Below are 18,114 nucleotides of genomic sequence, written 5' to 3'. Positions count from 1 at the left end.
CCTGATAGCAACAGAATTATAGACACTCTAGTAGTAAATCATTCATGATGGTAAGAAGAAAAACAGTATGATATTGTGGTAAGCACTGGGTAAATAGAACAAAGAAAGAAGTCAGGATTCCAAAAGAGCTGCCACAGGACATGTTCAGCGTCACACAGTGAGCTGTGATGATGCAGCATGAAGACTGCATGGAAAAGAAAGTTAGGGGTGGGTTTTGAGGCTCTACCCAATCTTGGAGGAAAACAATATAAAGGGGGTTCCAGGAGCATGACCGTAGTCCAGAGGATTCCCAACTAAATAGATGATAAAGCCACCAAATAGTTTATCTTACTAGACACTGTCTACGCACTGAGTCTTTCAGAGCCCGGCAGGCTAATTATGATGAGCGTCCTGACTCTGGAAATACTCTTTGCAGACAGCACTCATTCCTAGGGATGTGCTTGACATCAAGACAAACAAGATAGAAAGAAATAGGGCAATTTAGAGACTTTTCAGAGAGCAAAGAAAGCAATGACTCCAGATGGGCAAGTACTATGCATACAAGAAAACATAGGAACTTCAGTGACCTCTAAAACTCTAATCGAATATACTACTAGAATATGGGATGAATTCAGTGTCAGAGAGGGGAAACAACAAAAACAGGAACCTCAATGACTGTGGAGACTAACCACATGCTGTGAATGAATACAGATGCATGGGGCTGACATTGCGTTAAGACATGAATGGAAGTTCACAAACACCCAGATTATAGGGCTACAGAGAAGAATTAGTACACAAGCCTTGAAATCACTCAAGACCTATACAGTGAACACAACATGAAGGGCAAGGAAACGGCCACGTGAAAACTTGAATGTTCAGTAGACAGGCAGCAGAGAGTATGTCTTCACTTTCCCTGCAGATCAACTGAAGGACTGACTTCTTCAAGTTTCACACATTATGAACTTGTGGACCATGTCTGTTCAAGTAGATTTAGTCAAATGCATCCTTTTATAGACAAATATTAAATGACTATCCAAGATCCCACAAATGGTTGATGTAACTTTTGCTCACTTCCTGCAACATTTTCCCCCCAAGGCATCTTCCCTTGTTCCACTGTGCCTTCTGATTCTATACCCTCAGAATGAGACCCATGTTCCCAAGCTAACTAAATCAGAGTTATTTTAATGTAAAATATTCACAAAACAATTTTGAGTCTAGTACTTACAGGAAATGAAAATGTGTTTTGCACATCTTGAGCCTGTGAATTTATTTAGGAGGATCATAAATTACTTATTCTCTGAGATACTCTGAAAAGATAATGCTAAAATTAATTCTTGTGTCAGGCATGATGGCGCATGCCTTTAAATCCAGCAAGTGGAAGGCAAATTGGTGAGTTTTAAGCCACTCTGGTTTACAAAGCAAATTGAAGGACATCCAGGGCTAAATAGAGAGAGGCTGTCTTAATTCCACCACTAGGTTTAATGCCTGAATTTCAAAGTCTCCAAGGAATTTACTGGATAAGGTTAGTCTAGCAGCTAGATCACTCTGCCCAACAAATTAAGTTTTAGTGTAAAACGCTTTTAATTTCTACTGGGTAACTAAATGCATAGGCTGCTGTTCCTCTAAGAAACACCTGGAACAGTCTTCTGTTCACTCTGAGTTCTAGGAGCTAGAAAAGAGGCATCCAGGTCCAAGGCATATATATGTTCCAGCAAGAGGCTGTCAATTTTAGGTGAAAAATAAAAGCTTCAAAGTACCTGAGTAATTTATTAAAAATTTGAAAGGCCTTTGCTGTGGATCTTTGTGCACGTGCACGCATACATACACACACACACACATACACACCCCTGCCCGCTTCCTCCACTGAAACCTCTCTCACTGTGAGCAGAGATGCCGCATACATACATACACATACACACACACACACACACACACACACACACACACACACACACACACACACCCCTGCCCGTTTCCTCCACTGAAACCTCTCTCACTGTGAGCAGAGATGCCGCTGCTGAGCAGCACCTCTCTCAGGAAAAACATAATTGAGAACACTTCATCCTGTCACCTGGGATAAAGCTAACTCCACAGATAGAGAAGAGGTTCACACGAACTCATCTGCCAGGCTGATTAGTTAACATTTGCAAAGTATAAGCACCTACCCTCCCACAGAGTGGTTTTAGGCTCATCACAGGTATATGCAGACTTGCCAAAACCAAAACCAGGAAACTGGTTCAGGAGACCTTTTTTTCTCTTTTCTTTTCTTTTTTTTTTTTTTTTTTTTTGGGGGGGGGGGTTCACGTCAGCATTTCACTTCGTTGTGTAGCCCTGGTTGTACTGGAACTCACTCTGTAGATGAGGCAGGCTGCAAACTCACAGAGATCACCTGCTTCTCCTGAGTGTTGGAATTAAAGGTGTGAGCCATCACCACCCAGCTAGATGACCTTTAGAGTTTTATTTTAAAAGTAACTACTTAGCCTGCTCAGTGGGAATCTCCTTCACTCAGACATTAATCTCACATGATAGCAAAACGCTTGAACATATACTATCACTATAAAATACACACAAAACTACTATCTTGGGGGGGGAATCTTAAACCCAATCAAAACAACAAGGAGCCCCCCACACACACACATATGCACAAATCCACAACTAAAATGCAAGAAATACAAGGACAGTTTGTAAATATAAACCTGTAGACCAAGGAATTTTAACCTAGACTGGTGAGACCTGGGTTTGCCTCCAGCACCACCAGGACAGAGAGGGTGAGGCAGCCAGATAGGAAGAGAGGGAGGGAGAGAGGAAGGGGGAAGGACTGATTCAAATGTGAAGAGTGCACGGAAAGGTGCAAGGACACTCATTCTTGCTCTAATTTAAAATGTGGGCCAGTGAAATGACTTGGCAGCCAAGGCATCTGCTGCTAGGCATGAGGCCAAGTTCCATCCCTGGGACCATGGAAGAAGAGAACTGACTCTTGCAAACTGTCCTCTCGCTTCCATGTAGTGCCCGGCCCCCAAAGCAGTAAGTACTGAAAAGGGGTTAAAATGCCTTATACTTCTTAATGGTTTCAACGTACATGAGGGTCTAAAAGCGGATCCTTTATTTTAACACACATGCGAAAAGAGAAAACAGGATTCTAAACTATGCTTACTATGACCTTAAACCTGAAAGAATATACAAAAAGTACAGACTATTGACTGTTTTGTTTGGATAAGACAACTCTAAGTGACAACTCTTCCCCCGACCCAACCTGACACCTTAATTTTAGACAAGGTCTCACTGATGCAGTCCAGGCTGGCTGGGAGTTCAAGGTCTTCCTGCTTCCATTCCAGACTCCTGAGGTTACAGGGGTGTGCCAGAGCACCCATTTTTGCCTACATTAAAAATATTTTGTTTTGCCATCACAGAAGGGCATCTCGGGAATTTCGAAAGGAGGAATGTTTTTTTCTATTGCTATGCTTTAGGGACATTCAACTTAAATCCACAATAAACTCCTTTTGCATGAAACAAATTCCCAGCTTTAAGTTTTTCATGTAAGTTTAAAAACATTTAAGATTAAAAACAACAGCAGGGTTTCCAGGTAAGTAAACGTTTTGGTCGCCAGTCATTTTCTTGTCTTTTCAACATCTGTCCATACAAATTCACACAGACACATTAAGATTTTAAAAATTTTCAGAAGTTGGTGTTAATTTTCAAAAGAAAAACTATTTCAAATAAATCATTTCACTGAATCCAACCAAACATTAAAATTCTAGTTATCAGGGGTACATTGAGAACGTACAGCAATGAGGCTAGAGTCTAAACCACTTCCTTCAACAGTAGAGCTGTACTTTGGTCTGAATTATTCATTTCAATAGAGCTTTATAGCACAAATCCCCATCAAATCTATCTCTCAGTGCCCATCTCCAGTAATGAGAAGGGAGAAAAACAAGAAAAAAGAATCACTGGGACCAGGTTTCAATTTTATAGAAGTATCATCGAATCCATTCAGTAGTGAAAATGGAAACTTCAAGGCCAGGGGAAATAGTTCAGAGGTTTATGTGTTTGCTTCAAAAGCCTGAGGGCCAGAGCTCAGATCCCTATAAACCCATGTAAACACCCAGGGGGGTGAGACAGCCCACCTGTAATGATGGTGTCACAAAGCAGGCTCAGGGGGTTCCTAGAACAAGCTGGCTAACAAGAACAACAATATGGGTAGTTCTGGTTTGACTGAGATCGTAGCTCAATGAGTAAGGGGGGAAATGATGGGGGGTGATTCCATACATCACCCTTGGTCACCCACATGTACAGCACACAGGTGGATGTGCACCCATTTGTATACACACACACACACACACACACACACACAAACATGCACTCACACAAGTATACTGCACTCATATTCACTCACACACATACAATAAGTAAACTTCAACTTGTGCTATATTTTATCATAAACCTTGACACAAAATCTAGTACACAAAATAAAAATTATAACCATTACAGCAATAACAATTTCAACTGGTCATTTGAGAAATAACTTTGATATTGTACACAATTATCCTTTTAAAAAATACACTTGGGTTTGGAGAGACAGACATGGGTAAAGAGCTAACTCAACAGCAGGGAGACCTGACCTCAGTCCTCAAAATTCACATAAAAGCAAAGCGTGGGGGGAGGGGGGAAACTCTGGGTCTTAGTAAGAGACCATGTTCAAAACAAAAGGTGGGCAGCTCCTGAGGAGGACACCAAAGACTGACCTTTGGCCTCCACATGTGCAATGCATGCACAAAAACACATATATAAGCTATTTATAAACATTATTGCTGTGACTAAAATTTTTGCTTGCTGGGCCAAAACCACAGAAGCCTTAAAAACAAACAAAAATACCCTTTTTATATTATGGAATAAAACAGTTTAAATCCTTATCACCACCACCCCCTCCAAAAAAAGAAGAAGAAGAAGAAAAAAAAAAAAAAAACACCCCTAGGCAAGTACATTGGTGCCCTTCAGCATTCTACCTTAGGCTGTTGTTTCATTTCTTCTAAACTCTGGCACATTTCTTGCATATCCCATGAATTAGGTACTAGGAAGCTCTCCCTGACAATTTACACCAATCTTCAGTATTACACTCAGGCATCCTAGGAATGAGCAACACTGAGAAGGCATATTTGAGAAATCCCTCAACAACGTGGAATCCAAATTAAGAAGATGACAATAGATACGGCATCATTGAACATCACAACTACCCTAAGAACTGTCAGTAGGCAGCTTTTAAAATCAAAGTGAACCTGGCACTGGAGAACTGACTCCGTGGTTAACAGCGATGACCTACAGGTTCTGGGTTTGATGCCCAGTACCTACATGGCAGATCACAACAATCTGTAAGTCCAGTTTCAGGGAATCCAACGTCCTCTTCCAGTCTCCACAGGTACCAGGCCTACAAGTGGTGTACAGGTGTAGACAAAACACCTACACACATAAAATAGTATTGAAATTAAAAAATAGAGGTAACTGTGGCAGGGGCAGGGTAAGGAGTCTGCCACGGTGAACCTAGCTGTCCATGCTGCTCTATGTCACTATGCAAACTGAGTCTCATATCCAGGTCCTACCATCTGCATAAAGGAAAGTCTGGAGACAAATAAAAATCTGAGTATACAAAGCTGTAAACCAGCAATAAGGTTTACAGGAGTTCAAACCAGAAGAGAGGGCAAAGAAACTTTTAATGATGTTTGCAAGGTGTTAACTTCATTACCATTCTATTAAATGCCATTTAGTTTTCCTGACATAAATATAACACACATACATATCACACACACACTCTCACAAACTCAGCTCACTTCCCCACCCCATCCCCACAGTCTCAGAGCACTCAAAGCCACAGCCAACACATACTGAAAGCAATACACTTTCCAGCCTAGAGCTTCTCTAAGGAGTCATCTCAGAGAAAGAAAAGCCCTATTTGGTAAAGGCTATTCTGCGAACAGAGGTAAAACTGGAAACAGGTATATGAAATAAAATGAGTGAGCTTCTACGTCAAAGACTTAAATCATAGATGATTATGACCCCATTTAAAAAAAAAAAGGTAGAGAATCACTCTACTAAAATTTCTATTATAAAAGAAACTGGGTATAGATTAGTGTATTCTTCCTAAAAAAAAGAATTTTTTATGCAAGGATTTTAAAGAATGCATACTAGACTGCTAAAAAATGGCCAAGTGGCAAAACTCTATAGATAATTCAACTGAGGGGGAAAAAAAATCTTCCAAACAGTCTGTAAGGGTAACGTGAGTACCTCAGTTCACTAGACTGGCTTCTGAGAAGTATGAGAAAGAAGCACATTCAGTTGCCTCATTTCAGGCATTTTGCATCTACAAGATGCTGTGCTAGCAGTCAGAGGGAAGCTTACTTCTCACGTCAGAGGGAAGCTTACATCAGAGATAGACACTACCTTCTCAGGTAAACAGTGTGCTGGCAATGCCAATCCCTAACAAAAAGCTCCAGGTACCATGAGCACGTTCTCAGGAACAGTTAACAACTAGAATCACAACAGCCCAAGAAGCCCCACATCACTACCCCGAACATCTAGCAACTCATTCATAAGTAAGAACTTCCACACAAATTAAAACCCCTCGGTGTAACGTGAAATCCTTTACTAAACAGCTTTATCAATGCTATTAGGATTCAAAATTAAATGTAAGGAGTAAATAAACAACGTTTCTAGAAGGTAACCTCAGTCCTAAACACCTCACAACCACAAACCTTTCCATCCAGCAGTTTGACTACAGACTCAATACCTTTCAGGAAGTAATTGAAACTGCACAAATAAATAATTTATAGTAGTAAATAAATAAGTGACGTGAATTCATGTGGCATTTGGTTAACTTGAATCACCAAACAACACCTCAACAATGGAAGATGGCACAGGGCTAGGAGCACATATAGCCCTCTCCAAGGACATGAGTTCAGGTCCCAGCACCCATGTACGGTAGGTAGCACACAACTACTTCTAACTCCAATTGCAGAGGGTCCAATGCTCTCTTCTGGCCTCCGTAAGTGTTGCATGCAAGCAGATATGCACACGCAAACTCGTAATTAAAATCTTAGAAGAGGAATTCTAAGGAAGCTAGATAAAGTGCTATGTACCTATAACTGCAGCATTTGCAAGGCAGAGAATGCAGGACTGAAAAGCCAGTCTGGGCTTCCTACCAAGGCTCTCAAAACTTAAAGAATAGAAAGCCCGTGCCATAACATTTGCATATCCCTAATGCTAACACATTTTCCTATAAAAGGAATATAAGATAACTAAATGCTGACTGAACTAAGTTGGATTTGTCCTTTCCTTCCCTTATGTCCCTTCATCAAAGTTCTCAGTGACTAGAGCATGTGACAAGCATTCAAAGGTTGCCAAAGAATAAAATTATTACATGTAAATATATGATCTAGTTATAATCTTGGGCAATTTTTAAAAAGCAAGGTTAATTAGGATTAAAAGAAAATTCTATGTAACATTCAAGCAACTCATATATTGTACTAAATAATCATTAAAAGAGTCTAAAGTATATTATCTTTAAATTAAGCAATTCCTGTTTTAATTTTTCCAGTGTAGGTGTGTATATATAAAGACAATCTTAAAACATCTGAGAACATTACAAGCTACTTGTTTCTTCACCGACTTCAACCACTTCCTCTCAAAAAACTCCCACATAATATTAAGCTCAAAGCCAACTCATTCTTAAGTCACCTTTACAAGATGTAAAAAAATTCTTATTATTGTTTGAATAAAAATACTCAGTAATGGATAAATTAGTACAAATTTTCCAAGAAAATATATTTCCAATGGAAAACTAGAAAAGCTATTTACAAATGCCTATTTTAACAGACTACAAAAACAAGAACTTCAGTAAAATGAAACATATTTAAGTGCATTACTGAACAGCCACATAGACTCTCATATTAATAACCATTCATTATAGAAGTTTTCCCGTCAATCACATGCTGCGCTGAGGACGCAGAGGAAAGACCACATCCCCAACGACACTCCCAGATCTCCCGTCACTCCAACACAGCCTATGTAGTCGCAGCATGGCATACAGGCACATTACATGAAGTGTGCTGGCAGAGCTACTACCAAACCATGGGATGTACTTGTTTCAAGGCAGGGCCGCTCTACATAGACCTGGCTATTCCTGGAAGTCACTATATAGATAGAACAGGCTGGCTGAGAACTCACAGAGATCGGTCTTACTCTGCCTCCAGAGTTCTGGGATTAAAGGTGTGAAGCACCACAAATGTGACAAGGAAAAGACATCAGAAAACTAAAGAATTTAATGTCTTTTTCCATTAAGGCTTGTAACAGCTCACTCATATACATGCACATACAACTCCACCACACACACACACACACACAATTTACAATATGAACTAAATATATTTTTAAAGCTAAGACAAATAAGTAGAACTCCATCTTTCTCAAATAAAAAATATTCAAAAGGCCAGAGGTTATAAGATACTCTAAGAAAAATTAAAAAAAAAAAAAAACTTAAAAGCAGATAGAACACAAATATGAAATGAGAGAAGAAAATGTTTTTATATTCTAGCATATGTACCACAGTAAAGATATTATAGCTAGAACTTAGAAATTAAGGAAGACATTTTTAAAACAAGAAAAAAGACTAGAGAAATGTGCCAGCAGTTAATGAGCACTTCTTGTGCTTGCAGAAGACCTGGGTCTGTTTCTCAGCATCCGCATGGTGATGTACAACCATCTGCAAGTCATACCACAGGGCCTGCTGCCTTCTCCTGCCCTCAGCAGGCACCAGACACCCACACATACAGGACAGCCAAAGTACCCAAGCATAGAGACGGAAATAAAATCAAAGGGATGGAGAAAGAGGATCTGAAAGAAAGCTCTGGAGAAGAGGAAGGGTAGGTAGTAACACTGCTACGGAAATAAAAGCAACAACGGACTCAGACTAGATGGCTGTGCTAGTGTGAAATGTCCCCACAGACTTATCATTTAAAGAGAAGGTCCCCAGTTGGTGACAATGCTTGGGAAGGTTTCGAAACTTCTAGGAGGTGGGGCCTTGCAGAAAGTGGGTCACTAGGGACCAGAAACAGGGTTTTATGAGTTGGCCTGGTGCTTCTGGCCTCATGGATTCTACCCCAAACCATGAGCCTGAATGCTCCCTTAAGTTGCTTGACAGGTTCATCACAGAAACAGAAACAGTAACTAATACACTAGTAACACACAAGAAAACAACATCTGAGGGGTAGTCCAGCAAACAAGGGGGCTTCATCTACTGTTTGTCATGAAAATGTAAGCCACAAAAACCATGTTCATATACTAGTAATTCAAAAACATTTTGTGATATTCTGAAGAGAAACAAAAAGGATTCAAAGTGGAAAAGACCAAGAGGGTTCTTATCATGAGAAGCCAATCCATTTAGGCAATAACCGAGAGCTGGGTATGGTGAGAGTGACCGGTAATTACACCACCAAGTAAGCTGGGGCAGGAGGATCATGAGTTTGAGCCATTCTTGGCAACACAGCAAGTTCTAAACAAACAACTGTAAACTAATTTTATGAATGAATACTATCTTAAATAAAATGAGGGCAAGAAAAAACTAGCCTATTTTTAGAGTATTCAAGACTAGACTGACACTAGAAAGTCTTTTAGAACACTAATCATGTAATACTTAATACTATCTAAAGCCTTCTGCACCCATGAAGAAGTGTCTTCTTATCTCCAAAGATATTTTATAATCATTAAACATCCTTTCTCTAAAACTTAAACAGGGGAACGAAGCTATCTGAAAATAAATCAAGAGCTGGGCAGTGGTGATACATGCCTTTAATAGGAAGGCAGAGCCAGGCAGATCTCTGTGAGTTCCAGACCAGCCTGGTCTACAGAGTAAGTTCCAGGACAGGCTCCAAAGCTACACAGAAAACCTGTCTCAAAAAATAAACCAACCCCCCCCCAAAAAAAACAAAAGCAAACCAAAAAAAAAAAAAAAAAACTCAGTCTCAGCAAAAATACTAAAACCAAACAGAAATTCAAAGCTACAGTACCTTAAAATGTATTAGTAGAACCCCAAGATACAGAAAAATTTAGTATATGTCACAACAGGTCTCATAATAAACCTACTTTTCTGTAAAGAGGAACGATAAGAGGAAATAAAACCTAATTTATTATGTTAGCCCTCAATGTCACTGAATCAAAGATATGAAAGTTAAAACAAAAGAAACTGTCAAAGGTATTATAATAATGAAATATTTCATATTAACATAACGAATCAGAACTTTCAAAAAAAAGTCTTAACAAAACGACAAATTTGATTTAAAATTTGAAAAAAAAAATTTATCTCCTGAAATATGAGCTGAGAGTAGTGGTACTCCCCTGGCATCCCAGCACCTGGGAAGCTGAGGCGGGATGCTACGACCTAAAGTCAGCATGGGCTGCGCAGTGAATTCTAGGCCAACATGGACAAGAGAATAAAATCTGTCTAAGCAAAGCCAAAACTTAAGACATGGCAAAACAGAAATCAGAAGCAACAATTTTCATAAGGACTAATTTATGTAGCATATAAATATGTATACTTGTGTCTATAGATAACATATATGCATACATTCACATACACGTGTCCCAAAACTTACTTTTCAAAAAAGACAAAAATTAAGAACAGTTTTAAAAAGAATACTGACAACTTAAGAATACAAAAAAGGTAATAGAAAAAGCATATGTCTACAGGTGTGGTAACAATTTCCTACGGGTGGGAATAAAAGAATATAGTGAGATGCAGATGTATGCATTAGGACCAGGATATTATAAAATTCCATCTGAACTCCAATGGGAAGAGATCGTGGCCAGATCCAAGAGGAGAGGAGAAGGGAGAAGACAAAGCTCAAGCTCAAGGAGGTGTGCCCATGAGACCACACACGGGTAAACTAAACACATCACTTAGTAGAGGGCTTAAGAAAGAAAAGCAGAAAAATTAGGCAGAAAAAAAAAATACATGAACATTTCAGAAATGTACTCTGGGTCTAGTATATGAGATATTTTAAGAGAAAATATACTGAATTAAGAACCTACTTAGGTGTTTCTGTAATTCTTTCAAAAGCTAAGTCTTTTAAAAAGCACTAAAATGGGGAATGGTGACTCAGAGGATGTAGTAAAATCCCCTTGATTCATGAACCCCAAATTTGGGTATTCAAATATTCACTACCATATATTTGTAGCCCCCAAATCACTAATCAGGGCACTGTGGACATCGCTTCCAGATCTGCATGGAGCACCAAACAATTTGAGTCATCAACAGGTAGGTTCCTGTTTCAGCTCTCGTACTGTAAACATGTGCTTTTCACAGCTGATCTGGTGTCAAGGTTTTTCTATTGCTGCTTTCTTGGAAGCAGAATACTGACCTATCTAAAGTCCCTGAGCATCAAGAAATTATGAGCTGCTTCATGAAGACAGTGTGCATGTCAGATGAAGTAGTATGTTATGAACTATCACCTGTGAGCTCCATGTCAATGTATGAACGAGATGCAATATCACATATTAAATAATATATCTTTAATAGAGGCAAGTGTAAAACAAAGTTATATGCTGAATAGTTGATGGGCAGTAACCAGACACAGTAATCATAGGTGTCCTGCAGGAAGAATGTCTCAATATATCCTAATTTGCTATTTGCAATCACTTAGTGAAATATGACTATCCCAAATAAGAACTGACACTATTTGCATGCATATATGTGCACATAAATGCTTACTCATACATTAGACGGAAGCATAGCAATTAATTAGAAGTAGCAGGTCAGGGAGAGAGGAATCAAAGATGATGCTAGGTTTCTGATATGAGCAACTGAGGACGGAACTGATAAAGATAAGAAAAAAGCAAGGAAACAGCAGTTCAGAAGAGGAAAAGACAGACATCAGTTTCATAGTTACATATGCTACAACTTGCTAAATACATGTCTACAACTACCCTCCTTTCTGAAGTAAGAATCCTCACATTGTTCACCCTGGCATGTTGTCTGCATCTATGTAGCACAATACAAATCAAGCATGACAAGACAGGAAATATATGCACCTAATTCTTTATCCTTCTACTATAATCTCAGAAATCAATATTCACCCTAGCACCCTAACCTGCATGGCTAATTATGTTCCTATAGGAGTCCTAAAATATCAAACACACACACACACACACACACACACACATACGAACACACACATCCACCGTGCATGGACATGCACACATACACACACACACACACAGACACACAAAGACACACACACAAACACCATACTACACCATGGAAAACAAGAAGTATAAACGATGAATATATTAGAAGAAATTATTCACACCAAGATGGACTGTTTTGAATTCATTTATAGAGACATGAAGCAGTAGTACTCTCTGCATTAATTACAAAATACCATTCCACAGATTCAAATTTCTATATAAACTTCAAAAGGGAAAATAATGTTTTATACTTGATTTAAGAAAACCTCAGAATTGTTTCTTCTCTCAATGTAGCTTTATAAAAATGTATATATACACTCAAATTGTGACAAGTTTCCATGGCCTGAAAATCACACAATTGCAAAGTTTTATATAATTATAGGTACAAATGTAAAAACTATCATAGAAATTCCTATTAATTCTTCCCTTTCTAGCCAAAATTATCTTTGTTTATACACATTCTATTATTAAAATAACAGAAAACAATTTCTAAGCTACTATAGAACTTATTTCATAAACGAGTAAGTATTTATTATAAACAAACTCTATAAACAAATGTTGACAATACATAATTCTTTTTCAGTGTTACGATCCAAATATAGGTTCAAGGCCAATCTAAAAGACAGTAGCCATTTACAAACTGTTCTTTTTCTCTACAATGTATTACCTTTCATGCTTCCTCTTACATTCAAAAGCACCTTCCTGACATTATCACTGGGGTGACAACTAGAAGCAAGATCGCCTGGATACCAAAGTCAAATATAGCAGTTACTACTATTTCTTTGAGGAAGAAAGGGTAAACTACAAGGAAGAAAGAGGGTGAATAGGGAGAAAGGTAGTAGAAAAGAAGGAAAAGTTAAAACACAAAGCTATGTGTTCCATACAGAATGAATTCCTGGTTGTGGACAATCAATTTTAAGAACTTTGTCCTGTACAATGAAAATGACAAAGCACCCTGGACACAACAGATCCTTTAAAGAACGAAGAGATCAAAAAGCAAAACATTCTGAATATCTTTTACATCATTGAGAACTAGTTGTACTGTAGTCTTATGTAAATTGGGGCATCTGATCATAACACAAACAGAAATGGCTTTGCATGTCAACATAGATGTTTGAAATAGAGAATAAAGTAAACCTAACACACTCACAACATCCCTGAGCTACCAAGACAGCGATTGGTCCATGAGCAGCAGCAGTAGTGCACATTTAGTGTAAACACCCTCACAATGGCCTACCTACCAATGAACATACACCTCTCTTTGCCAAGGACCACAGCCACCATGGATGGAAGCAACAAAAAGGCTTCTGGGTTCCATCCTCTGAGTGTCAGAAACTGTGACATCCCCACAGTCAGAGGAGCAAGGCCTGGCCAAGGCTAGGAAGTTATCTTAAAAAAGAAATAATGTATATATAATATGTAATAAACTTTCTGCACCAAGAAAAATCTCGTATGTGGTAGTTTCAATCCTAATCAGCCAAAAAAAGAGACAGACACACAGTTCACTTAAAGTATAGCTAGCTCACAAAGCATTATTTTTCTTCTTGAAAATTATTGTCATAAAAACTAAAAATAATACTATCATACTCTTCAGTGTGGATTAAGTAAGAATTTGTGACTTTATACGTAAAAAAGAACCACTTGCATAGGGCTTAATTTATCAGGCGTTATAATGAGTTACAAACTCTCAGAATACAATCCAACTCTAAACTGGACACTGCCTACACATAACTCTAGTTGGTAAGTCATATACATAGGCCAGCTACTAAACTGATGGCGGTAAAAGACTAGACAACCAAAGAATAGCTGGGGGTAACCCAAATTTTAATGCTAATCTTAAAATGCATGTTCTAGTTTTTATAATCTCCTAGAAATTATTAACAATGAAATACTCAGTTACAGACACAATGTGGGACTTGTGCTCTGGCTCAGTAGAATACTGGAAATAGCAGTATCATGTACAGCTAACACTACTGGAAAAATCTGAATACACATATAACATACATTCTCTCTCTCTCTCTCTCTTACACACACACACACACACACACACACACACACACACACACACACAAACACACACAAAATCAAGAAATAGTGAAATAGCTGCCAGAAAAACAAATATTTCTACTTGGAATGCAGCTACTCAATTTTCACTAAGAAATAACATTATGCTAGAAATATTGACACTACTCTTTATCAATTTTAGGAAAAACAAATTATCCCTGATAAGTAATTTTTCCATATTATTCCTGATTATTAGAAATTATACTGGTCAGATATATTTGGCATTAAAATTTTACTCCACAATTCTCCAGAAGTGTCACCTGAAGACCATCTAGAAGCACATTCCCAAGAGCTTCCCTCAGAAACCGGCTCAGCCGTCAGGTAGCAGCAACAGTGGCTATGTTTAGAAAATCTTCTCTAGGTGAGTTCAAATTCTAGCTGAGGACCAGTGCTGCAGAAGACACATCCATGTCCCACTGACCACAAGCACTCTCATGGGAATCACACAGTCATCAGGCGCAAAAAGGAAGAGCTGTATCTCACTATTTACCATATACCATAAAGAAACTGTTAAAGAAATCTAGTAAAACTATGTAAATAACATGCAAACATACTTCCAAACACTTTCTATATGTTTATTTTAAAGAGGATGCCTTAAAAGCCTATAAAAAAATAATGTATAAAAATAATTTATGTATTAATCCAACTGCATGGTCCCTTAAAAGATTTTCATTTTATCATCAAAAATGCAACTCAACCGTATTTCATAATACTTTCTAAAATCAGGAATTTCAAAAGTTTCTAATAGGAAAGTTTTAGTAGTCATCTAAGCAAAATAGTAACACTAGGAATGATGCCAATAATGCTTGAAAATATAAGCATATCTCAGCTGTTATGTATCTTAGAACAATTTTCATACTATGATAATCCACATAGTTGCATTCATTTAATGAAAAATTACAAAAATATTTCATAGAAGAAAATATCTCCTCATAAAACTTAAGTTGGTTTTCAAATGAAATATTTGAGATTCAATTCACAATATCATGTTTCCTTATACACATTGTAAACATACACTCTAATGAGCTAACAACTCAAATGAAACCAGTCATTACTCCAAAAAAGACATCATAAAAAAAAAAGAAAGAAAGAAAGAACAAAATTTCAGTGCAAAAACCCTTACTAACTTAGGTTGTTATAATGGACTTAAGACAATTTTAATAAAAACCACAATTTGAATCCCATAATAGAAAATGATCCTACAAAGACTTTACATTAAAATTAAAAAGCTTGCAAGAGTGACCAAGTTTTCCTCTTGTTACTATTCTCTAGTAAAAGCTTTCTTCTGATTAGCTTTTACAATGTCATCCGGGGATGCTGATTTGAAGTCAAATGGCGTTATTGCTACAAGAGGACTCATTTCTTTGTCCGACACATCTTGAACTTGTCTGCTATAGAGGAAAGTCTTGTAGAGGTCAAGATTGCGTCTCTTGCAGCTCTTCAGTGGGTAGCGAAGACAGAGCGTTGAAGCAAAAGCTGAAGGCCTAGCAGCCAGAGCCTTGGTCCATGCCAGAGACAAAGGTGCTTTCCTAGCAAGGGAACCCTTTTTGTTTTTCTTACTATCCTTAGTAGAATTGGAATTTTTCCCTAACTTTGAGGTTAGAACTTTAGTGTCTGGTGCAGGAGCAACTGATGAGTCAACCACAGGCTTTGGAACAAACTCTGGAGTTCTTATCAGGACACTGAGATCAATGTTTGAATCAATTCCAGGATTCTGAAATTCAGATAAACTGAGCTCAAAGGAATCTCTCTTAATCTGAGAGTTGTCTAGTTTAATCGTTTTTGCAATCAAATCTGAAAGGGACAAATTCTCCAGGTCTCTTGTGGGAGAAGCTTCAGAAAATGCCAAAGATGACAGAGATCCTGTTAACTCCGATATTGCATTAGAAGACCGAGGGCGGCTTGCCAGTTGTGAGAGGGGAAGGGAACCCAAGCTAGATGGCTGGTTACACAGATCAGACAAAGCAAAGCACTGGCTGGGATTGTTTTCTCTGTGCTCCTCACACAGCTCAGCTAGAGATGGACTTTCACACTGGGAAAATGGCAAACTCTTATTCTTTACAATATTATTTTTGGCACCTTGTCCAACGTCACTGTTTATACTGGGATTAAAATTATTTTCCAATGAGCTAGATAAGTTCACCGGGTTGTTTAAACTTCCCAAGATGTTCTGCACTGGAATGCTTTGAACCCCCAAAGAACCACTGGCTGCTATGTTCTCACTCATTAAGGACTTTAAGTCTGGTATTCCTTTGAAAGCAAAATCCTCTTCGGGAGTACTTTCAGATGCTGGAGTCGGAGGAAGCCGACTCAGCAGACTATCTGCGGGGCACAGTGCAGCTGAGGGCTGGAGCATACAAGAATCTCTTGGCACATCAACAGGCAGGTGAGCCAGGGACAGATCTTTTGTTAACTTACATGATTCTAGTTCCTTTTCACTTTGGGATCTGTCAAGTTTCTTTTTCCTATGAAGTAAATGGTGATTTGGCACCAGTGAAGGATTATATGATCCACATTTTGCTACTGAGCTAGAATAATCAACAGATTTGCTATTGCTATCCAAATGATTTTCTGATTGAGGATAAAAATTTTGAACATTTTCAGCTGAAACTTCAGAAGAAGAAAATAAGACTCCTTACCTTACAAGAGCCATTAATGTTCAGATGAGCGAGTTGACATTTGCAGAAGACAGTCACAGCAGCCAAAAGGAGACATGAAATGAGGCATTTAATTACTAAGTGCTTATTGACCATGACATAACTAAAGTGATAATTGTTCATTATTTAGCAACAGAGAACATGAGCTGAACAAAAGAGGAATATTACCTCTAACAACCTGGGTTGACCTTCATACTATGTTCACTGTCATACACTGGTAAGTAAATGTTCTAATTTTCATGAATTTATTGAATCATAGATTTCAAGAATGTGATGCTCTGTCACAGTAAAATTACTGCCAAGATTACCGCAACATTTTTTGCTTTGTTTTGTTTTTTGGTTATTGTTTTTTAAGACAAGTTTCTCTGTGAAACAGTCCTCTATCCTGGAACTCACTCCAGGTGGCGTGAGCCACCTCTGCCCAGCTCATTACCCAATTTTTAAAACTTCTCTTAAAAGATGAAAAACTGGGTTCATTTTGTTGCTATATTTTAACACATTAAAAACAATCAAACACCACCTGTAATCTCCTGTGCTCCAGGGGCTCACTATTAATATATAAGACATTATCATCATGACCAATCAAAAGTACATGTCTGAGTACCCCCCACACACACACCTGAAACGCACTGATTTCAGTGGTAAGTTGTATGCAATTTTGCAGAGGTATAACCCAAGATTGAAGGACATATGAATGCAATTAACAAATGACCACATGTCCACTAACAGAATCATGCCAATTAACACACTGTATCTCAGTTCCCACGCCCACAAAATTCGAAACCACAAACCCTACAAATTTAAAATTCTATTTTTGTTTCCTTATGCATTCGCTAAAAATTAAATGTGAGGAGTATAATTTTAATACTTAGTGTTATTTAATGACACTTAAATGACATGAAATTATTATAAATGATGAAAGTACAAAGGAATTTTTAACATTAATGGCTGGGTACTTGTTTCTGTCTCATCTCACTAGGATTTAAAAAAGACAATAATTCAATAAGAAAATAACAAGACCGCCTTTAATCCCAGCATTCGAGAGGCAGAGGCAGGTAGATCTCTGAGTTTGAGGTCAGCCTGAACTACAGAATTAGTTCCAGGACAGCTAGAGTTACACTCAGAAATCCTGTCTCCAAAAAAAAAAAGGAGAAACTAACAAGAAAGAAAATGTCTTCTTTTATCT

At 38.1% G+C, this 18,114-nt stretch overlaps 1 protein-coding gene across 2 annotated transcripts in view; it reads right to left on the bottom strand.

The window, feature by feature from the left end:
* Hbs1l (HBS1 like translational GTPase) overlaps positions 1 to 18,114 on the bottom strand; it is a 71,651-nt gene that overhangs the window by 39,476 nt on the left and 14,061 nt on the right. Inside the window, exon 5 of one of the 2 annotated variants that reach the window (XM_051175374.1) lies at positions 14,833 to 16,905. The exons of the other annotated variant lie outside the window; for it this stretch is intronic. Within the exon in view, the coding sequence (XP_051031331.1) occupies positions 15,533 to 16,905 (1,373 nt within the window). The 3' untranslated portion in view covers positions 14,833 to 15,532. Of the gene's footprint in view, positions 1 to 14,832; positions 16,906 to 18,114 lie in introns of those variants that run through there. 2 annotated transcript variants of the gene reach the window in all.

The sequence above is a fragment of the Phodopus roborovskii genome, unplaced genomic scaffold (assembly GCF_943737965.1).
Source record: "Phodopus roborovskii unplaced genomic scaffold, PHOROB, whole genome shotgun sequence".
NCBI lineage: Eukaryota > Metazoa > Chordata > Mammalia > Rodentia > Cricetidae > Phodopus > Phodopus roborovskii.
The sequence above is the reverse complement of the archived record's forward strand: the minus strand, read 5'-3'. Positions and strand labels throughout refer to the sequence as shown.